The following is a 23,019-nucleotide window of genomic DNA, read 5'->3' on the forward strand; positions in this document are numbered from 1 at the left end:
ACGGCAGTGGGTTTATTTCTGTGCATATTTTCTGCATTGCATGACTTTCTGGGAATGCTTGTATAAAATTTGTTATGTTTGCATCTCTGTGTAACCCCTTGTTTTCCAGTCTTCCTAGACTCTCCAAATGCCTCCCAACTGCTTTGCCACTACCAGGGGCCTGTGTTTTTGCCTCTTTCTGGACACTCTGGCCCCCTTTCCTTACTTCCTCCTTTCCCTCTCTCCTTCCCTCCTTCCCTCCTTCCTCTTCTCCAAACTTTCTTCCAACTTCCCGACTCCTCCTCCATCTCCCCCTACCCTTTAGTTCCCAACTCTACTTTCCTCATGAATTATTCAGTAATCATCCGGCTCCAATCCAGGCAGCCCTGCCCCTTCCCTCCCTGGGGGCCCAGCCCAGCCAGTCCGCTCCTCCCTTGGTCGTCAGTCCCTCCTCTCTCCCTCCCTCTCTCCCCAACCCAGGCGCTGGTCCGGGCCCCAGTACCAGTCCCAGCCCGTGCCCCGGTTCAGGCCCCATCTTACTGCTTGCTTCCCTCCCTCTCTTTCGATGGCCGGAGTGGACTCTGGAGGCCTAGTGGGAGTAAAGTGATTGGAGAGGAGTAGGGAGATCTAGGTGCACCCCGACTCTGCAAGGGGAGGCCCCAGACCCGGACTCAGCACCCCGCCCCCAACCAGGGCGGGATACCGAGAATCCAGAGGGATCCCCCAACTCCAGCCCTACCGCACTGACTGTGCCCCAACTTAAGAGAATCCTACGATCTCCGCACTTTCTGGACTAAACTACTCAGAGAGAAGGCTAGACTATCCCCACACCTTGGGAGGAGAAGCAAAAACAATTTTGGAACTTTGTGCTGGGGCATCTTCTTGTTACTTGAGCTCCCTCTACATGGTGGGGTACTGAAAGGCCTGCGAGCAAAGAAAGGAGTGCGGGAGGGGACAAGCATTGTGCTCCTAATCAGAAGGTTTCAGACCTGGGGGGGCTCGCGCCCCCCACACTCGGATCTATTTGGGAACCAGGTGGCGCCATGGAGTTTCGAGCGCTGCTCTGTTGGGCGTCCCTGGCTTCTGCGATAGAAGGTGGGTGAGTTTGGGGAAACTTTCCCTTTCCAATTCCCAGAGGCCTTAAGTTTGGCGGAGAAGTTGAGGGGTCGATTCTTTCCTCACCCCTTCTCTAACCTTTCTGCCTCCAGGCCTGGGGAAAGAATCTGGAAAGGAGGTTGTGGATGGGGGGTGGGGATGGGAAGGGAAAGGGGAGGTAGGCTGCTCAGCAGGGAAGTGGATTTTTCTTTTGTTTGCAAAGAAGAGGGAGTAGAATCCCTTGTCCTGGGACGTTTCCCCACCTCAGCTCCTCATAGTCTTTTCCCTGGCTTCAAAATTTCCTCTCAACCTCTTTTATTGCTCCCACCATCACTATCTTCTACCTAATAGTTTAAACTCTCCCCCAAACTTTTCCCTTCCATTTCTTAAGTTTGCTCTATCGACATCAAAACGAACATGCTTCCAAATGCCTAACCCTCCTCAAATGAGACATTTGCCAATTGATTACACCTTACCACCCCTAAATGCTTTCAATAACTCTTCATCTCAGGAGCAAAACCCCCCAAACTATATGATCTGCTCCCCAGTACCTACGCCCACAAATTTCAAGCTCCTTCTACCTACTCTCCTATGCCTAGGCCCTAAAGCATCCCACTCTTTTACTCTACTCATATTCACACCTCGTAAGATTTCTGTTAACAGTTTAGTTCTTAAATGAAGGGATCTGACTGGAATTCTCCCCCTACACTGATATCTTTCTTATATTCCATGTCACCAAAGAGTACTCACCAATCAGTCTTTGGCACCCCCAAATCTACTATAGACCCTACCCTACTCCCCACCCCAACCTCAAAGAACTCTTTCTGCCTAACTCTGCCACCTAGGCACTACTGCTGGCTATCATGTAAGCATTTCTCTCCTTTTCTCCAAATGTTTGTCTTTCAGGCTCCTTCCCATCCTCCATTCTTTTGGAGGGGGAGTCAAGAGCCCTGTAAATCCCTTTCCTACTGCCTTGATCTCTTTCAATGAACTCCCCCACCCCCTTTTCACTGTCTGGAATCAAAGGGGGTCTCTGGGGAGTGGGCCATGGAGGGAGTGAAGGGGAAGAATCAAAGGTATTTGGAAAATCCTGATTTCTCTTAGGGCTGAGCAACACAGAGAACTGGGCCATGGATCAAAGGAAAGAGGAGGCCAAAAAGTGTGAGAAGGGAATATAGGCTGCCTGGGCTAGAGAAGGTTGGGGAATAAAGATGGAAGGGGAAAAGACTTGTGGGGAAAATAGGAAGGAAAGAGTGAGAGAAAGAGAAAAGGAGGGAGAGGGAAAATGGAAGAAGAAAAAGAGACTGAGAAACTAGAAGAAAGAAACAGAAGAAAAAAGGAATGTAGTCATCAGATAGGATAGGGAGATGAAAAAGATACACAATATGAGGGGATTAGAATTGTGGATTGAGAGAGAGAAGTGAGATAAGGGGAAAGGAGACAGAGGATGAGAAGAGAAAGAACTGTGCAAAGGGAAAGGCAAATGACAGATCCAAAAGAGGGCTAGGCACCAAGAGAGATTCTGTTAGAGATGAGATACACAGAAAGAGATAGAGAAAATTACTCTCAGAGATGGTGTATAAATTAGAGACAGGAAAAACTTTCCAAGGGGAACAATGGAGGGAGGAGACCTCTACCTTCCTCCAATCCACTTCCCAGAACCTGTCCCCAGCATTCTCTAATATTCCAACCACCCCTGGAGGGGTTGCTAGGCGGCCTTGCCTTCGGCTGGCGGGGCTCCCAAGTGACTCAGAGGCAGAGAGAGAAATCCCTTCCCCTGGTAGCAGAGTTAGGTGAAAGGGAAGAGGCTACCTCATTCACTTTTTCTGTCTCTCCTTCAGGCCCTGTCCCCTTTCCTGGACTCAGTTGGCTTGCCTAGCTATCCTCTGCACCCTCTGTTCCCTTCTTAGGGCCCTGGTAGGCATTTTGCCCCAACTAACCAAGTAATTCAAAGGGGATTCCCTTCCCCTACCTTTGCTCCCCTCCCCAGCCTAGGGCTCTGCAGTTTTTCCTTAATCTCCCCCTTCCGCCGGCCCCACCTCCACCTCCCCTCCTGGCTGCAGAAGCAAAGCCAGGTGTGTGTGTGTGGGGAGATGGGGGGGGGGGGCTTTCCTCATCTCCTCCCCTTTTCCTTCCCATAACCAGATCCAGATGTGAGGCCCCAATAGGGGGGCCAGGGTGTGAAACCCAAGCATCTAGGCCCTACTTGGAAAAATGAGAGTTAATCCTGATGGGGAGAGGGACTTTTTTGGGAGGGGGGGGCATAGGTCCCTTTGGGGGCCTGAAAGAGAAGAACTAGGCTCTGAAGGATGAAATGTCTATGTCTTGGGAGGGAGCTGAAGAAAGAGAAATGGAGGTTGCAAAGGTAGAACTTGGATCCTGAGAGAAGAGGGAGAGGAGTATTCCCTTTTCACCAGCTCTTTGCCCTACAAGGGATATGGGTCAATGACCCAATTCAGTTTAAATAAATTCAACAAACATTTGTCAAACATCTTGTGCTAGGCACTGGCAATATGTTGAAAGATTTTCTTTTTTAATGACAGATCTTGCCCAGTCTCCAAGAGATTATAGTTTTCTGGTGAGACTGGGTGAAGGGTGCTTGATGGCCCTTGTTGAACGCCCTAACCCAAAGGCTCTCCTCCATGAGCCACCAATATAGGGGAAAAGGCCAGGATCTTGGGAATCCCTCAGGGGGTGAACTAGGCATTTGCCAGCTGTTAGGGGTGGAGCTGGCAACTACAGAGAGAAAAGAAGACCAGAGGGTGAGGGGGGAAAAAAACCAGGATTAACTCCCATCCTCACCTCTGGAGCTTCATTTCCTTTGTCTAATATAAAACCGTGAGATCAGAATTGTAAGTTTTCCTCTCTCTCAGAATCTTTACTCACCCAGATCGGAGATAAGGGGGCCCATCTTTCCTGTCCCCCAAATCCCTTGACCTTGATTTTGCCTCTTTATCTTTCCTAGAGACCCTTCTGAACACAAAGCTGGTTACAGCAGATCTGAAGTGGGTTACTTATCCTCAGGTGGATGGACAGGTAAGAGCCAGGGTCAGAGACATAGAAAGAAATGGGAAAAGGCAACACTAATCATGTGTCCTTTCCTTTTCTCCCTCTATGCTCCTTTGATCAGTGATCTCATCAGCTCCCATGAGTGCATTTACCTTCTCTGTGCAGATGATTGATTTCTTAGATCTGTCCAGCTCTATCTTCTGTCCTGACACACAATTTCGTACCCCCAATTGCCTATAAGACCTCAAATTAGATGTTCTGAAGATACCTGGACAATGACAAACTACTCTCTTATCTTTGCCAAGAAACCCCAAGTGAGGTTGTAAAGAGTTGGACATGACTGAAAAACGACTGAACAAATAGATACCTCTAAACTCAACATATCCCAAACTAAACTCAAACCTAGTCACTGAGAACTCCCAACCTCAGAGTTGAGATGTCATCCTTAATTCATCACTTTCTTCCACCCCACCCCTGACATTCCCAATCTATTCCTGTGTCTTGTTGATTCTGTCTTCTCAGCATTTCTTGAATACATCCCTTTCTTTCCTCTCACATAGCTGCCACCCCGGTGCAGGTCATTTCACACCTAAGCTATTTCAATAGGCTTTTGGTTGATTTCCCTGGCTCACATCTCTCCCTACTCTAGTCTATTCTCTACTTAATGTCAAATGGAATGAAAGAAAGAGAGAAAGAGAGAGAGAGAGAGAAGGAGAGAGAGAGAGAGAGAGAGAGAGAGAGAGAGAGAGAGAGAGAGAGAGAGAGAGAGAGAGAGAGAGAGAAAGAAAGAAAGAAAGAAAGAAAGAAAGAAAGAAAGAAAGAAAGAAAGAAAGAAAGAAAGAAAGAAAGAAAGAAAGAAAGAAAGAAAGAAAGAAAGAAAGAAAGAAAGAGAGGGGGGGAGAGAGGGAGGGAGGAAGGAAGGAAGAATGAAAGAAGAGCATTTATTACATACCTATTATGTGCCAATCATTGTTTACAATTTTCTTATTTGATCCTACTAAACATATTTTGCAGTTGAGGAACTGATAGGTAGGTAGAATTCTATCTCCTGATAGAACACAGGGCCTGGAATCAGGAAGACCTGAGTTCAAATCTGGATTCACTTACTAGCTTCCTGACCCTAGACAAGTCACTTCACTCTGGTTGCCCCAGTTTCTCATCTGTAAAATGAATTGGAGAAGAAAATAGCAAACCACTCATGTCAAATGGGGTCACAAAAAATTGGAAATGATTGAACAACACAATTGAGGAAACCAAGGCAAACTGAGAGGTTAAGTGACTTGACCAGGGTCACCTAGTTAAGCCACATTCGAACTCAGGTCTTTCTGACTCCAGAACTGGTACTCTTTCTACCATGCCACCTAGATGCTTAAAGTAAAGGTCTAATTATGATCCATTCAGTCAATTCCAATGGCTCCCTATGCCCTTTAGGATCAAATATAAAATCCTCTGTTTAGCTTTAAAGCCCTTCATAACCTGTCCCCTTTCTATCTTTTAGTTTTCTTATACTTTATACCTCCCTTCCATATAGTCTGTGATCCAGTGACACAGGCCTCCTTGCTGTTCCTTATACAAGACAGTCCAAGACTCAGGAATTTTTACTGGCTGTCCCTATTCCTGGAATACTTTGCTTCTTCTCCTCTGCTTCTTAGCTTCCCAGTATTTTTCAAGTCTCAGCTAAAATCCCACCTTTTTCAGGAAGCCTTTTGGGATTCTCCGTTAATGGTAGTATCTTTATTCTGATATTGTATCTGATTTATTCTGAATATGTCTTGTTTGTACATAGCTGTTTTCATGTTGTCTACCCCATTAAACTAGGAGCTCCTTGAAATCAGAGACCATTTTTTGCCTTTCTTTATATCCCCAAAACTTTTCACAGTGCTTGGCACATAGAAGGCACTTAACTCACACTTCTTGACCTGACAGGTGATTGGAAGAAGGAATCTTTGGAGCTGGGGGGAGCAAGGGGGGAAGAGAGAAAAACATAGTTAAGGAAGTATATATCCTCTCCCCCTCAATCCTCCAACCATCCCTCTCCTAAACTTTTCCACTATTTGTTTATCTATCCAATTCCATTGGCTATCAGATCCTTATATGTCTCTTCTCTTCCAACTTTCACTTTCCTCTCTTCAGTCTTCCTCTCTCCTTCCTTAAAGATTAACCCAACCTGCTCTGAAATTGCAACTGCTGAGCCTTGACCCACTAACCTCTTATACCTGAACTTTTGATCTGGGCTGAGGAGAGGCCCCAATTCTTCCTCTTTGCCACATTTCTCTTCCTGTTCCCTCATTCCCTCTGCCTCTACTCATAGCACCTCTTCTCTGAACAGTGGGAAGAGTTGAGTGGTTTGGATGAAGAAGAACAGCACAGTGTTCGGACATATGAAATATGTGATGTTCAGCGGCCTCCTGGGCAGCCCCACTGGCTTCGAACGGGTTGGGTGCCCCGGAGGGGGGCAAAAACTGTCTATGCCACCTTACGGTTCACCATGATGGAATGCCTATTCCTGCCCCGGGCTGGACGAGCCTGCAAGGAGACTTTCACTGTTTTCTACTATGAGAGTGATGCTGATACTGCTACTGCCCTCTCACCCTCTTGGATGGAGAATCCCTATATTAAGGTATTTGGAACCAGGAGCATTGGATACATAAAGGTTGGGGAGAGAACTGGCAGGTAGAGGGAGGAGACAATATGAAATTAACAGATCTCTGATTCCTAAATAGAGCTTTTTTGGGGGGAAAATGAGGGGATTAGGGAAGCAGGGTGCCTTAGTCTTAGGAGGAAAATAAAGACTTGAGTGGGAGAGACTGAGTGGAGGGTTTGATGAAAAAGCTAGAGCTGGAGAGGATGTGGGAGAAAGACAATGGAAAGGCCAGGACATGGACTCCAGAAGAAGAAGGGAGTCCTGGGGAGAACTCAGAGAAGAACTGGGGCATTGGCAAAAGGATTCATGTGTCCTAGAAAGCAGTGACAGCTATAAACATTGGCTCCCTAACCAATCTGGACAGGTGGACACAGTTGCAGCGGAGCATCTGAGTCGGAAGCGACAAGGGAGTGAGACAACTGGGAAGGTGAATGTGAAGACCCTGAGATTAGGCCCCCTCACCAAGGCTGGTTTCTACCTGGCCTTTCAAGACCAAGGTGCCTGCATGGCCCTGTTATCTCTCCACCTCTTCTATAAGAAGTGTTCTAAGCTGACTGTCAATCTGACTCATTTCCCTGAGACTGTGCCTCATGAACTAGTGGTACCTGTAGCTGGGAGCTGTGTAGCAGATGCTGTCCCAGCCTCTGGCCCTGGTCCTAGCCTCTACTGCAGAGAGGATGGCCAGTGGGCAGATCAACCAGTCACTGGCTGTACCTGTGCTGCAGGCCATGAAGCAGTGGAAGACAACACCAAATGCCGAGGTAAGGGTTGATCCTATATATTTCCCACCCCCAATTCCTGACCCCTGGCTCTCTTTTATCCAGTCAGGCAGTATGGTGTATAAAAAAAAAACACTGCATCAGGGCAGCTAGGTAGCATAGTGGATAGGGTGCCAGGCCTGGAGTCAGGAGGACCTGGTTTCAAATGTGACCTTACATACTTCCTAGCTATGTGACCCTGGGCAAGTTGCTTAACCCTGTTTGCCTAACCCTTGTCACTCTTTTATCTTAGAATTGATACTAAGAGGGGCAGCTTGGTGGCTAAGTGGATTGAGAGCCAAGTTTAGAGATGGGAGGTCCTGGGTTCAAATGTGGCCTCAGATATTTCCTAGCTGTGTGACCCTTGGCAAATCACTTAGCTTAGCCCTTACAGCTCTTCTGCCTAGGAACCAATATATATAGTATTGATTCTGAGAAAGAAGGTAAGGGTTTAAAAAAAAAAAAAAGCACTGGACCTGAGCTTTGAGTCTTGGCTGTGCTATTTATTGGCTATAGGATCCTGGTAAAGTTACTTTCCATCTATAAAATGAATATTACTTTCATAACTTTAATAAAATGAAAGTTACTTTCCATCTATAAAATGAATGGGTAAGAACTTGTGGTCTCTGAGGTCCTTGCAATCTCTAATGTTCTAGGACTCCCAGAATTCTTCCCTCTTAGTTCCTATGGTTCTTCTGATTCTATATCTAATGGTCATCTCTCCTCTTCCAAGTTTTCTAGCCTCTTTTAGAAAAAAATATTCCATGAGTTCTATTCTCTCACTATTGCCTCAATATGAGTAAATAGAATATGGCGAATTCCCCTTTTGGAATTTTCACAACTCATAGATCCATCAACCATAATCTCTTATAATAATAATAATACATTTGTATAACATGTTAAGATTTACTAAGTACCTTATACATATTCTCTCATTTGATCCTTATAATAATCCTCAGAGTATTTACCATTATTATCCTCATTTTCTAGATGAAGAACCAGACTCAGAGTAAGTGCCTAGGGTTACACAGCTGTCTGTGTCTAGATTTGAACTCAGGTGTCTGAGTCTAGATTTGAACTTCCTGACTCCAAGTCATCTCTAATCTTTTTCTAATCTCTTCCTTCCCTACTTTGCCTCTTTCTTAAACTTCAACCACATTCTTTCCCCTACCTCTGAGAATTCTAACCTAAGCCCAAAGAATCTCATCAGAACTTGACCAGGGTTGGGATCAAGGGACAAAAGTCTCATGGACCTGACTTATTCAATATGACCTCTGGCTCCTTTTCTGCTGTTTTTTTCCTAGTATGTTTTCTCTTGATAGGAAAAGCTCCATTTTCTATCCTTTCTGGCTTCTCTTCTCTTCTCCGCTGTTGGTATTAATAAAACTTTAGAATGATGAACTGTATTGGGGAGTAGAAAATGTTTTTGGTGATTATCCACTTCTCTTCCACAGCCTGTATGCAGGGAACCTTCAAGCCTCTTGCAGGAGAGGGGTCATGCCAGTTATGCCCAGCTAATAGCCAGTCCAACTCCTTTGGTTCGACCATTTGCCAGTGCCGAATTGGCTACTTTCGTGCCCCCACAGACCCCCTGGGAGCTCCTTGTACCAGTAAGTAACCAGGGCCCAGAAATTTGAGGGAAGGCCTTGGCATTAACTTTAAAACTGGGGGGGGGGGGTGTTGAGCAAGATGATCTCTAACAGATCTCTTCCAGCTGTCCTTAAGCCATGAAATTCCTTCCCCTCCCCCGCCACCTCCACTTCTTTCAGGTTCCAGGCATCCTGTGCCTCAGCCATAAAAAACTGAACAATACACAACACTTATGGTTCCATTGAGTTAAATTCAACCAGTACTTATTAAGCACCTACTATAAAAGATTTTGTGTTTCATTAAAAAACAAACTCTTTTTGTCTCTGCCTTTTTCTCCCTCTCTGTCTCCTTCTGGTGGGATTATTTTGGTCTCTTTTTTGATATGTGTGTGCTTTTCTGTGTTCCTCTATGTCTCTCTGTGAGTTGCCCGTTTCTTTATCCTTTTGACTGTTATCCTTTGTCTTTGCCTCTGTCATGAATTCTCTGTGTCTGTCTTCCCCATCCCCCTCAGCCCCACCCTCAGCCCCCCGAAGTGTAGTGGCTCATCTCAATGGCTCATCTCTTCGTCTGGAGTGGAGTGCACCCCTTGAATCGGGAGGCCGAGGAGATCTGACTTATGCCCTTCGTTGCCGGGAATGCCATCCACGAGGCTCCTGTGTATCATGTGGAAAAGATATGACCTTTGACCCAGGTCCTGAAAACCTGGCTGAGCCCTGGGTAGGGGTTCAAGGACTTCGTCCTGACCTTACCTATGCCTTTGAGGTCATGGCCATCAATGGGGTATCCTCTGTGGCCCTTGGACCAGTTCCAGTGGAAGCAGTCAATGTCACCACAGATCGAGAGGGTAAGATTGGCAAGTTAGAGGATAGGGATAATAAGAAGTAAAGTGAGGCATGAAGGGCCCCGGAGGAATGTGGAGAAACTGGGAACAGAAGATTGATGAGCAGGGACAAATCAGCTGAGGCAATGGGAAGAAAGGAAAGCAGGGATACTCAAAAAACGATCTGGGACTGGAGGACACAGAAGAAAGACCATAACACTAGCCAGAGCTGAGAAAAGAGGTTATAGAAACAATGGGGAGTCTGGAGAGATTGGGAAAGGGAAGGAAAGAACTCAGTAGATTAGAGGCAAGTTTGAAGTGAGGAAGGGCCCCAACTTGCCTGACCTGTCTCTCTCCAGTACCACCTCCAGTGTCAGACATCCAGGTGACAGGAGCATCTCCCAGCAGCTTAAGCCTGACTTGGCCCATCCCCTATTCCTCCAATGGGGCAGTGCTGGATTATGAGGTCAAGTATCATGAGAAGGTGAGAATTACTCAGGAGCTGTAGTCCTTGAGGTGGGGCCAAGGGCCCAAGGGTGGAATCCCAGGGTCTTAAACAGTCATTATTGGCTGAATGTACTTTGTGGAGTAAGGAATGGGTGTTGTGTACAGAAGACATGATCTTCCCACCCTTCTTGAGACATGCATAAGACACTTCTATTCAACGTAAACAATAAAAAATGCTTGGGGGGGCACCTTTGATGGAGAGGATGAGAGTTAGCAGGGAGAGGGCTGAAAGCTGAAGCAGGAGGTTAAATAGAAAATGTGAAATCTTAACTCACAGCCACCCTTTCTGCCCCTCACTGAGGACAGGGTGTGGAAGGACCAAGTGGAGTACGCTTCCTGAAAACATCAGAAAATCAAGCGGAGCTACAAGGACTGAAAAGGGGGACAAGTTACCTTGTCCAAGTTCGGGCACGCTCTGAGGCTGGCTATGGGCCCTTTGGCCGTGAACATGACAGTCAGACCAAACTGGATGGTGAGAGAGTTATTCTGGGGTCAGAAACAGAAGGGGAAGAGGGTTTTTTTTTTTTTTATCATTTTATCATTTATCATTATTATATGGTCTGTGGTCTGTCCCTGACTATTTACATTACCACCACCACCCCTTTCTTTCCAAATCATTTCTATCTTCATTTTCCATCTCATATTTCTTGCCCTTTCTATTTCCTATCTTCACAGTCATATTGTATGAAGAATGTTGAAGGGATGATACACCAGTGGCTAAACTTATAACCACTCTCCTCTTCTAATTCAATCTTGGGGGGGGGGGGAGAGGAGGAAGAAAGAAAGAAATCAATAAGTCAAATATTCCTTTATATCGCTTTCCCAAGAGTCCTGCCTATCCTCTTTTTGACTCCCCAAACTTGTTCTATCTGAAAATAGAAAATGAGACCTGGAGGGAACAGCTGGCACTGATCTCGGGCACAGCAGCCGTGGGGGTTATTCTTATTCTAGTGGTCATTGTCATCGCAGTCCTCTGCCTCAGGTGAGAACTAGTAGTCTCTATCTTCCATGCTCTGAGACAATCACTTGTCCCCGGGGTCCAGGGTAAGTCAGATGGCATTCCTGGTGAGTGGGAAAGAGAAGAAGTTCTTTTGCTCCCCCAATTTACTCTCTTTATCCCTCCATGGGGAACTTAGAGAGAGAAATCTGAGTCTTAATCCCTCTGTCTCTCTCCATTGACTACAGGAAACAGAGCAGCGGGAGGGATGCTGAATATTCTGACAAGCATGGACAGTATCTCATCGGGCATGGTGTGTGCATGGTATAACTAGATACCTGAGTTCTGGGCCCTAGCTTGGGAAGGAGACTGGGGTTTGGTGGGGAGAGGGCTGAGGAGATGTTAGAGAAGACATTGGAGTTCTGCAGGCACTAGGTAATAGTGAAAAGCATTTAGAGTCAGATTCAACTTTTGCATCTCTAGGCAAGCCAATTATATTTTCTGGGCCTCCTTTTCAATAGGGGTTGGGCCGGCTGGTTTCTTCCAACTCTAAAACCTACAATTCTATGATCCTGTGACCAGAGTACTTGAGGGAAATAGGATGTGGGAAGAGGCCTATCAATTGAGGAAGGGTATCCCTTACTGATGACTCCCCATACTGCCCCCCAGGCACAAAAGTCTACATTGACCCCTTTACTTATGAAGACCCCAATGAGGCTGTGAGAGAATTTGCAAAGGAAATTGATGTATCCTATGTCAAGATTGAGGAAGTGATTGGAGCAGGTAAGAAAGACAAAAGTTTAGAGTGCAGGGTTCTTGGGGGCTTTTGCATGAAGCGGGAATATAGTGGAGGGTTTGCTGTGTTGTGGGGGCTTTAGAGATGGACATTTGGGCCTTTGAAATTTAATTCAGGAACTAGATCTAGGCAAAGCAAAGGAAGGTGAGACCCTGGGTGGTGAGGGGATGGAGACATCTAGCTTCCTTTTCTTCAGGAGAGTTTGGAGAGGTGTGTCGGGGACGCCTGAAAACCCCAGGAAAGAAGGAGAGCTATGTGGCCATCAAGACCCTAAAAGGTGGCTATACAGAAAGGCAGAGAAGGGAGTTCTTGAGTGAGGCCTCCATTATGGGCCAGTTTGAACACCCCAATATCATCCGACTAGAGGGCGTAGTCACCAATAGTGTACCTGTCATGATCCTAACCGAATTCATGGAGAATGGGGCGCTGGATTCCTTCCTTCGGGTAAGTCCCGCTTCCTTGCCCTCATAGCCTCTTGGCTCCTGATTTCCTGTTTGTTTTTCTCTCAAACCAGAGTAGGGTATCTTTTTGTGCTATATGAGATGTAAAAGTAAGTTTTTGGCAACTTTTCTTCCATTTCTTCCTTCCCACACCCCTCCCACCTCATTCCTCTAAGATCTTAAAATTCTTGAGCTACAGCTTGTCAGGGGCCTTAGAGATCCTCTAATTCAACTCTAATTTTACAGATGAAAGAACTGAGGCCAAGAGAAGGGAGAAGACATGGCCAAGGTTACATAGGTAGTAAGGAGTAGAGAAAAGTCTAACCTTTCTGTTTGTTTGGTTTTTCCTGCTATAGTTTCCTGACCTTTTCCTTATTCTTTTCATAATCATATGAGGTCTTGCTGGATTGTTGTTGCTCACTTGTGCCCAACTCTTCATTATGCCATGGACCATAAGCTATCTGTGAGGTTTTCTTGGCAAGGATATTGGAATGGTTTGCCTTTGTCTTCAACTTGATCCAGTAAATCTTAAAAACAAACAAAACATACACACACACACACACACACACACACACAAAACCCCACCAAAAACAGCTTTTACTTTCTGTTTTAGAATCAATGCTAAGGTCACTGGGATTAAGTGACTTGCTCAGGGTCACACAGGACCTCCTATCTCGGGCTGAGCCACATAGCTACCCTCAGTGGATCCTTTTTTTGACAAGGAATCAGATGTTAAGTGATTTGCCAAAGATCACACAGCTAGGAATTATCTCAATCCAGATTTGAACTCCAGGCCCAGTACTCTATCTTCACTGAGCCATAATTGCCTCTGCTGTTCCTTATTCTTTTAGCAAAGATGGAGGAAGTCTTGTTATATGTGTTTATCCCAGAGCTCATCCTATCACCCCATCAATTTTGTTTCTCTTTATAGACAGCTAGCAGTACCTTTTATGTACTTCAGGGATAAGAAGGAGGAATAAGAATTTATTAAATTCCTGCTGTGTGCTAAGTGCTTTGCAGATATGACCATATTTGAAAGGGACCTGGTGAATTCTTGCCTCATAGCCCCTCCTCTAGCTAGCTGCAGAGGACTATTGTGCCGGTACTCTGCCTCCCAGTAGAATCGTTAGGTAACTCCTTAGTTTAGAAGTGCAAGATTTTGATGCTGAGGTCAAGGTCAGGATTTGGGTCCCTTGTTTGACCTATTTCCTGGTTACAAATTACATCCCAATCCCTGCTAATTGTCTTGTAAATGCTTTAAATTTTTTTATACTTTTAATGCTATACAAATGAAATTTCCAAGAATATACTTTGTATGATAATAACAAAATTCATTTGGAAAAATAAAATGTATAGAATATCACAGGAAATAATGAAAAGAAGTATATATGAAGGTGGTATTAAGACTTCCAGACCTCAAATAAAATTAAAAGAAGCATTGTGAAAACTATTTGGTATTGATAAAAAATAGAGAAATAGAGGGACAGCTGGGTGGATTGAGAACCAGGCCTAGAGTTAGGAGGTTCTAGTTTCAAATCTGGCCTCAGACGTTTCCTAGTTGTGTGACCCTGGGCAAGTCACTTAACCCCCATTGCCTAGTCCTTACTGCTCTTTTGCCTTGGAACCAATACACAGCATTATTCTAAGATGGAAGGTAAATGTTTTAGAAAAAAATAGAAATAGATGAATGGAAAGGACTTGAGAAGGGAGATTCCAAAAAAAATAGAACTCAATAACAGAGTGTTAGTGGCAAGGCCTAGGCCAACCTCGATTTTGGTTACAAAATAGCCTGAGCCATAGTGTGGATGTATCAATACAAATCCATCAGTATAGAGGGAAAAACTTGGTGGATCTATCATAGTATGTAGGGCTTCCCAAAAGTCTTAGTGCAGTCTTCAGCTTTAATAGCTTACTAAAATTATTAACAAAATTTATTGAGGTGAAAACTACACTGATAGCCCGTGATTAAAGAAGAGCCTTGAACAGAATAGTTAGCAGAAACATTTATTGAGTATCTATTGGGTGCAGAACATATACTAAGAAATAGAAAATAAATAGAAAACATAGTGTCTGATAATCTAGCCTAAAGAGACAGGCTATACACACTGGAACAGCTCTAGAACGAGATCATCCGGTCCAACCCCTTCTTGGATATTGGAACTGGGACTCAAAGAGATTAATAGTGACCTGCCCAACTTTAGTAAGCATCAGGGCAGGGATTCAAACCCAAATTCAAACTTCAAATCTAGGGCACTTCTCTGTTCTCACCTTGGTAAAATTGTACAAGTCTGGAACCAAGCAACTAAGAATAGAACTAAGAAAGAGTAAGTACCAAAAGGAATCAAGAATAAAAGAAGGCTAAACATAAACCTAGAATCAACTGGGGAAAGATTCCTAAAGGAGATTGGGAGGAATGTAGATTTACAAGGTAAAGAAATGAGAATAATTCAAGAGTGGGGATGTTGAACAGGTATCTTGTGAGGTCCTCCTACCTCCTCTAATTCACTGCTCCCTTGTCTTATTTCTCCCCTTTTCTGTATTCGGGTTCCCACTGAAGCTTAATGATGGACAGTTCACAGCCATCCAGCTGGTGGGCATGCTTCGAGGCATAGCCTCAGGCATGCGGTACTTAGCAGAGATGAGTTATGTGCATCGAGACCTAGCTGCCCGAAACATTCTGGTCAACAGCAACTTGGTCTGCAAGGTTTCGGATTTCGGTCTCTCTAGATTCCTAGAGGAGAATTCCTCTGACCCCACCTACACCAGCTCTCTGGTAGGTCCAAGAGTCAAGGGAGGTGGGATTCCTGGGCATGAGGCAAGGAAGGAGAAAAAATGAGGACCAGGAAAAAGAAATGGAGCCAGAGCCTGAGGGATTTGATATTTAGGTTCAGGGGAAGAACTAGGAGCTGAGAGAGACCTGGGAAGATGGAAAATAGACCACTTAGTTCTCTTAATAAAGGAATGTGGGCTAGCTTGAGTGTATGTGTATGGGATTGGGGATTAGAATTGGAATTGGGATCAGGTAACCATGATGGCAGGTACAACTCACGTTTTATAGTGTTTTAAAAGTTTACAAAAAGACTTTACTCACAACAACCCTGTAAGATAAGTAGGGTGAGCATTACGAGTCCCATTTTACAGATAAGAAAAGTGAGGTTCAAAGAAGTGTCACATGGACATATGACAGAGCCAGGATTTTAACCAAAGTTTCCAGGCTCCAAGTTCACTGTTTTTGCCCCCTAACTCCTCTTCATTGCCTCTCTTAGAAGTGGTGTTGTACTGAAGTTGAATGTCTGGGATGTAGAAAGCAAGTCAAGATTAAGTAGAAAGAGCTGGGGTTGGGGTAGATTTGTCAAAGATGGAAAAGGGGTAGAAAGGGAGAAATGAAAAAAAAGGGGGCTGGACCATCTCTCACATTACCCTTCTCATTCTTTTGTTCAGGGTGGCAAGATCCCCATTCGTTGGACAGCCCCTGAAGCCATTGCCTTCCGGAAATTCACATCGGCTAGTGATGCTTGGAGTTATGGGATTGTGATGTGGGAAGTCATGTCATTTGGGGAACGTCCATATTGGGATATGAGCAACCAGGATGTGAGTCCCTTTCCTCAAGATATTCCTACTGAACATAGGGTCTTACTTACCCTAGAACAAATTATACAGAATTCTCCTGAAGATTTTCTATGTGGTCTTTCCCCTCCTTCCTACAGCCAGCAAAACTCCATTATATAGGTAGGAGAGAAGGGAGTTTCCAGGGTGCTCGCCACTGAAAAGAAGTGGGATTGGCAGGAAGATATCTTTGGGTTTAGGGATAGGACTGGACCTTCAGAGGTACATAGGATTTAAAGCTGAAAGGGACCTTAGCAGTCATATAGTCCAACCCTCTTATTTTACAGATGAACTTTAAAGAAATTCAATTATTTCCCCAAGTTCATACAAATAGTAAGTAACAGGTCAAGGATTCAAATTCAGGGATTGAATTGTATGGCTCCAAATGTGGTGCTCTTTCCTTTAGAGAAGTAGAGGCGGGAGAGCAGGATAAGAAAGGATTTATATGTGGACCACAATTCAAAGGCATTTAAATGGGTTTCTCTCTACACCTATACCCATCCCATACATATACAGTGGTTATACATGGCCAATCTAGTGACCATCTTCATTCAAAATATCCACTGCTTCCCAGACCCCACTACTTCCTGATAATTTCCCCCCCTCTTATCTGTCAGGTCATCAATGCCATTGAACAAGATTACCGGCTACCCCCACCTTCAGACTGTCCCACCTCCTTGCACCAGCTAATGCTGGACTGCTGGCAGAAGGACCGAAATGCAAGACCCCGATTCCCCCAGGTGGTCAGTGCCCTTGACAAGCTGATCCGTAATCCTGCTAGCCTCAAAATTGTGGCCCGGGAGAATGGAGGGTAAGAACTCTGGCCTTCTGTGGGTCTATAATCTAATATTTTGCATGACTACTGAAGAGTCTCCTAGAAAGATGCTTTGCTGATATTGTATGGAATCATTCTGTCTGCTTCCTGAGAAGCAGAAATGACCATTTGGTAATGCTTTATCATATTGTCCTCTATCCCTTCCCTGTCTTTATTCCAGTGCTAATAAACCCTCCACTCTTCTCCCTTGCCCCATAGAGCCTCACATCCTCTCCTGGATCAGCGGTTGCCTCATTTCTCAGCCTTTGGCTCAGTGGGAGAGTGGCTTCGGGCAATCAAGATGGGCCGATATGAAGAGAGTTTCGCAGCTGCTGGGTTTGGCTCCTTTGAGCTGGTCAGTCAGATCTCAGCAGAGTGAGTTTTGGACCTGTCTATGGAAGCAACAACTATGGGGGTATGGGGGAATGAAGGCTTTGGAGAATCAGAAGAGTGTCAGAGGAGGTGGATAGAGTCCTTTGGGATTTATCTTTTTTAGTAGAGAGAATTACTATCCTGATGATAGCATTGGTAGTTCCAGCCACCCAATGATTAGAAAAAAAAGAAGAGTAGGAATTCCAAAAGCTGAAAAATTGAACATTTATGAATCATGGAGGAAATAACCATGCTACTGCCTTCTTTCTACCTTGAACTGCTTGTTCCATTTAAATTTCTCCCCTGAACAGATATTGTCCTTTTTCCTGCTTCCGTCTTCCCTCTTCTCTTCTTTCCTCCTCTATGTTTCCCTTTTCTCCTGTTTCTTACCATATTTTCCCCTCTCCCTGGAAGAGTATGACCAGGATGGCAAGGAGATTCAAGCTCAGGGCATCCAAAAAATGTTAGGGTTATCTGGTCTGAAGAAGAATAGATTTGTGGTGAGAAAGGTGCCTCCAAGTATTTGAAGACTGTCATGTGAAAGAGGATCTAGTTCAACTTGTTCTGCCTGGTCCCAGCAGGCAGGATTAGAATGAAATGATGGAAGTTTCCGGGAGGGGCAGACTTGGAAGAACTTCCTAATAACTGGGGCTATCCATGGTAGAATGGGAGGCAGTGAATTTTCTGTTCCTGGAACTCTTTAAACCCATAACTATCATAATTTATCAGAACTGTGAAGGGGATTTCTATTTTGGAGAAAGTCTGTAGAAGATAGCCTCTAAAGTCCTATCATGCCACAAAGTGTTTGTCTCAGCTCCCTGCCACTTTGTTCCCTATCTCTTTCTCTTCCCCATTTATTTTCCACAGTGTCTCTTCTGTTTAACTCATAGAAGTTTAGTCCAACCTCCTTCATTTTACCAATGAGGAAACAAATTGTAAGAGAGGGTAAGATCACACCAATACTGAAAAAGCTGTTACAGGAACCTGTCTTCACTTTCTTTCCCCTAACTCTACTCCATCCTTTTCTCTCCAGATTCCTTCTCTCCTCCTTGTTCCTTTCATTTCTATCCCTTCTGTATTCTATCTCCATTCCATGCGGAGTCAGGCAAATCTGTTGGTCTTTGGTTTTATCTTTGTCAGTCAATCAGTCAATAAATATTTAAGTGCCATTTTGTGCCAGGGACTATGGTAAGTGCAGCTGATTCTCTTTTCCATTTGTTCTTTTCTTTCCTCAATTTTTTCCCATCTGCTCTTCTCTGTTAACCCCCTTCTTCTTCTACTACTTTTTGTATGTATTCCTCTTCCCTTTGACCATGAGAAGAGTATAATGGAACGAGTCTCAGATTTGGCATTAGAAGACTCCAAGTGAAAATCCCAGCTCACTCCTCCACTTATTACCTCTTTGACAAGTTTCATCTCTGTGGGCCTCAGTTTCCTCATTTTTAAAATGAGGAGGTTTCACTGAATAACAAGTGTGCTTGCTCATACATTGATTCCACTTATTCCACTTTCACCCCATCTTCCCAACCCTGGGGTCAGGAAGACTTGAGTTCAAACCCAATCTCAGATACTAACTGTGGACAAGTCACTTAACTTCTGTCTGCTTGTTTCTTTAACAATAAAATGGGAAATAATAGCAAGCACATGCCTCCCCAGGTTGTGAGGAGATAAAATGATGTATCTATTTAAAGCACTAAGCATAGTTCCTGGTATATAATGGGCATTTAATAAATACATGTTTCCTTTTCTTACTCTCTTTCTCCCAGACCAACTTGCTTGTTTGCTTCCAGCCCCATGAAAAAGTATTTGTATAATGAGAAACTAGGACTTTTTAGGAAGGGCACTGGCAAATTAGAAAATTTTAGAAAAGGGCAATCAGGATAGTGTGGGGTCTCAAGATGGTAGCATATCAGGAACTGCTAGAGGAACTGTGGGTGTTTAGTTTGGATAAAAATAAGGAGACCTGATAGTATCCTCTTGTATTTGAAGGTCTCTTGCATGGAAAAGGAATTAGACTTGTTTTGTTTGGCCTCAGAGGATGGAACGAGGAGCAATGATTGAAAGTTAGAAAAATAGATTTCAACTCAATGCAAACTTCCTAATAATTAGAACTGCCTCTGTGTGGGAAGGACTGCCTCAGAAGGGAGTGGGTAGACTAGACAGGTCCTCAGACAGAAGCCCTCTAGAGGGTCATATGTTTATAGGTGTGTAGAGGGGATTCCTTTACAGGTAAAGGTCAAATAAACTTTGAAGACCCTTTCAACCCTGAGAGCTAGACTGAGGATTTCTGAAAGAGAATGTTGGTAATGACCATCACTCTATTCCTTTCCATAGGGATCTACTCCGGATTGGCGTCACTCTGGCTGGACACCAGAAGAAAATACTGTCAAGCATCCAACATATGAGATCACAGGCCAAGCCTGCAACCCCAGGAGGGGCAGGAGGACCAGCTCCCCAGTACTGATCCCTGTTTCTTCTGCTGCTTCTCTCTAGGAGCCCACATCCCTGGAACAATCCCAGGAGCCCAGGCTCCCTAACCTTTTCTTCCCTGGCAGAGTTGAGGTTCTACCATATTCCTTAACCTTGCTGGATTGCACTTTGAACTCATGGGGGAATGGAACTTTGGAGAAACCAGATTTGGGGATTCAGTCACATGAGAATGTTAAGGAGAGTTCATGGAGCACATATCCCCTTTTCCCAGGATCTCCTACTCTTTCCCTCAGAACTGGTAATCACTTGAGGGAAAGGTAACAAAAGTAAGGAACCTTTCCCTCCAATCTCCCAGCTCTTGCTCTCCAGCTTGTGGTTGGGAGAAAGAGGTGAGCATAGCTCCCTCTCAGGGTCCTTCTCATTCTTGAACAGGACTCCCCAGGTGCTTCTCTCCCCCTCCCCCCAGGGGCCATACCCCCCACAGACCAAAGAGAGGACTGAGGGACAGTCTCATGACATAAGAAGTGGAGTGATGTCACAGGAGGCAGGGAGTCAACTGTGAACATGTTGGTGTTGCATACGACATCATTTTCCTGGCTGTTTTGTTATCCTCCTAGAAGTGATATCGTCACCCCACTTCATTTTTACCCTGTAAATTCCCCTACCCCACATCTGCTGCCTTCATATTGAAGGTTTTGTGTTTTTTTGTTTCATCTTTCTGTTTCTTCCCAATTATTGTCACAACTTAATGTCTCAGAGGAACCATTCCCCTCATTGTTCCTCTTTTTGCGCCTAGACTGGGATAGGAGATAACAGTGTACCTGCTTGATCTCTTGAAGAGTACTTTTGTCACAGCACATCCTCCCAAGATGGGACATCCCACTCTGGTCCTGCCTTATAAAGGGATGACCATAAGAGGGCAATGGGGAAGAGTTGAAGGGAAGGACCCTGGCTGACAGAAGTTCCTTGGAGGGGTTCTTAAATTATAAAGATGTTGAGGGTTATTATTTTTTTTTGTATAAATAAAAGAAAACTAAGGAAATGGACTCTGGGATTGACTTGAAAGCACATGGTCTCCAAGAGGGTTAGGATCTATGGAAAGTGAATAAGAGTTAAATGGTGGAGGAGCACGGAGGAATTAAGGGCTAGACATGGATCCTTAAAGTTATTGGGCCAGAGAAGAAAGAACAAGGGCCTCATTTTGTCAGATTGGGGATGGAAGGTCTGTTAGGGGAGTAGAACTCTTGGGTTTCCAGCCCCAGGGTATTTGGGTTTGTGTGGATGAGTCATTGGCAGCTGCTCCTAAAGGCTCCAGCCTTTGCTGCCAAGAGCCCTGGGCATCTCCGGGGTGGGGCTATCTCTCCTTCTCCAGGCTGCCCCTGTTCCAGCAGGAGTGCTGTGAAAAGAGGGGAGAAATGCAGGGCCTGGCTATCCAATTTAGCAGATCTTGAGGGAGAAATGGGAGCCTTGGGGGGCCCAGGCTAGAGCCGGGGATGGAGGGGAGGAGGTTCAAGCAGTAGGGAAGACAGCTGTACTCCAGATGTTGACAGATGGGCTTTGCTGCAGAGGAAGAAGCAAAAAGGGTGAAATGAGAGGGGTGGAGTTTATAGTTATGGGGGAAGGGAGGAAAGCTAAGGAATTAAGTGTTGGTAGAAGACCTTGATCCTTGTTCTATCTTCCTGAACTGTCCTTACCCTTACCCACTGGGTCTATTTAGGAAGAAATCTTAGATGGTCCTCCCAGTCAATGATGAAGGGAAGGGGGAGGCTGTCTAGATGTTTGTTTGTTTTTTCTTTATTCATCTCCCCAATTCTGCCTTATTAAGAAGACAGTTCCTCTATCATTTTCTTTTTCTGTCTTTCTCCTCATTTCTATCACTGATATCTGACTTATTTTGTCTCTCAATGTTTCCTCATGTTCTTCCATTCTACCTTTGTCTCTGTCCCTCTCACTGTTTCTGTATCCAGAGCTACACAGACATTTGGGAATGGATGCCAACCGATGGAGAGGGCCTTTGGGGCAGTGTGGAGATGGGGCAGGGAAGTGACTATGAAGGTGAATGAGTCCTCTGATATTTTTATGTCAAAGATGCCCCCTTGTGGAGTGGTTAGGGTCATCCTAAATGCCCTTCTCTTCCAGGCACCAACCCATGGTTATATTGCCTGCCCCATGATTTTCCTCCCCATGTATTACCATTCTTTTAACCCAGGTATCCTTCAACTACCTTCCCAGAGTCCCATTTTTCCCCTATAAAGATAAGATAACATTCGAGTCCCTGGAGAGAAATAAAAGTCCTATATGGAGGAAAACACAAGTTAGAGAAGTTATCCATGCAGGAAAACTGGGCCCCATGGAAGACCAGTACAGATTATCCTGGAATGGTGGATGGAATGCTGGATTGGGCATCAGTAAGAGCTGAGTTCATGTTCTGATTCAGCCATTCACTTACCTGCCTTTTACCTCTGAATCTGTTTCCTCAGTTGAAAATGAAGATAATAACACCTATCCCATAGTGTCATAATGATCAAATATGTTGTAGGTGAAACTGCAATCCTTAAAGAGTTATATAAATATGAGCTATTATTATGTATTTAGGTTGTGAGGAATTTAGCACTAGAGACCTCCTTCTCTTCTCTTTTCCTGAGTGCCTGACAGTCAGAAAGTCAAGGTGGAATGTAGAGAAGAAAAAAGGAGCAAGGTTAGAGACCAAGGGCAGGAAGGCAGTGTTGATGCTGTGGTGGGCACTACCCTATGGGTCAATCTCCTATCTCATCAATGATATTGATACAGTGATAAGGAGGAAAAGAAGGTTCCCTTATGTTTCCCAAGCTTCTACATATCTGCAGTCCAGTTTAATCCCAAAGCTACCTTACTGACTTAGCCTTAACATAGGCTAATTCCTAGGGCCAAAAGAAAGAGGCAAATAAGGCTAATTGGCTGGACTGTAGGAACCCTCTTCCCCAACTCTTCAAACTTGTTTTCACTAGGGATGGGGGACACTTCACCTAGGGCAGAAATTCATAATCTGGGGTCCACAGCTCCAAAGGGGTCTGTGGATAGATTTTTAGACAGCCCATGAACTTAGATGGGAAAAGAATTCTGTTTTTACATTCACTAAACTCTACCTGAACTTTATTATTTCCTTCACTTATGAAGGAAGGCAACAAAGTTTTTCTGAGAAGGGGGTCCATGGTCTACTGTTTTCACTAAACTTCCACAGGG

At 44.7% G+C, this 23,019-nt stretch overlaps 1 protein-coding gene across 1 annotated transcript; it reads left to right on the forward strand.

Moving 5' to 3' along the window:
• Positions 1–427: 427 nt before the first annotated feature.
• On the forward strand, positions 428–20,839 carry EPHB4 (EPH receptor B4). Its single transcript, XM_056817747.1, has 17 exons — positions 428–1,074; positions 4,040–4,110; positions 6,413–6,703; positions 7,092–7,488; positions 8,940–9,095; positions 9,587–9,919; positions 10,255–10,379; positions 10,709–10,874; positions 11,282–11,384; positions 11,588–11,652; positions 12,009–12,122; positions 12,332–12,579; positions 15,133–15,348; positions 16,017–16,166; positions 16,799–16,992; positions 17,215–17,370; positions 19,702–20,839. The coding sequence occupies exons 1-17, from the start codon at positions 1,023–1,025 to the stop codon at positions 19,829–19,831; spliced, it is 2,967 nt and encodes a 988-aa protein (XP_056673725.1). The 5' UTR covers positions 428–1,022; the 3' UTR covers positions 19,832–20,839.
• Positions 20,840–23,019: the final 2,180 nt, after the last annotated feature.

This window comes from Monodelphis domestica, chromosome 2 (genome assembly GCF_027887165.1).
Source record: "Monodelphis domestica isolate mMonDom1 chromosome 2, mMonDom1.pri, whole genome shotgun sequence".
Taxonomy (NCBI): Eukaryota; Metazoa; Chordata; class Mammalia; order Didelphimorphia; family Didelphidae; genus Monodelphis; species Monodelphis domestica.

Bases quoted from the DNA above. Each gene is read 5' to 3' on its own strand.
- EPHB4 (XM_056817747.1), top strand. From the start codon at position 1,023: ATGGAGTTTCGAGCGCTGCTCTGTTGGGCGTCCCTGGCTTCTGCGATA. The intron at 9,096-9,586 runs GTAAGTAACCAG...CATCCCCCTCAG, and splicing joins CCTGGGAGCTCCTTGTACCA to CCCCACCCTCAGCCCCCCGA. The intron at 16,167-16,798 runs GTGAGTCCCTTT...CTTATCTGTCAG, and splicing joins GGGATATGAGCAACCAGGAT to GTCATCAATGCCATTGAACA.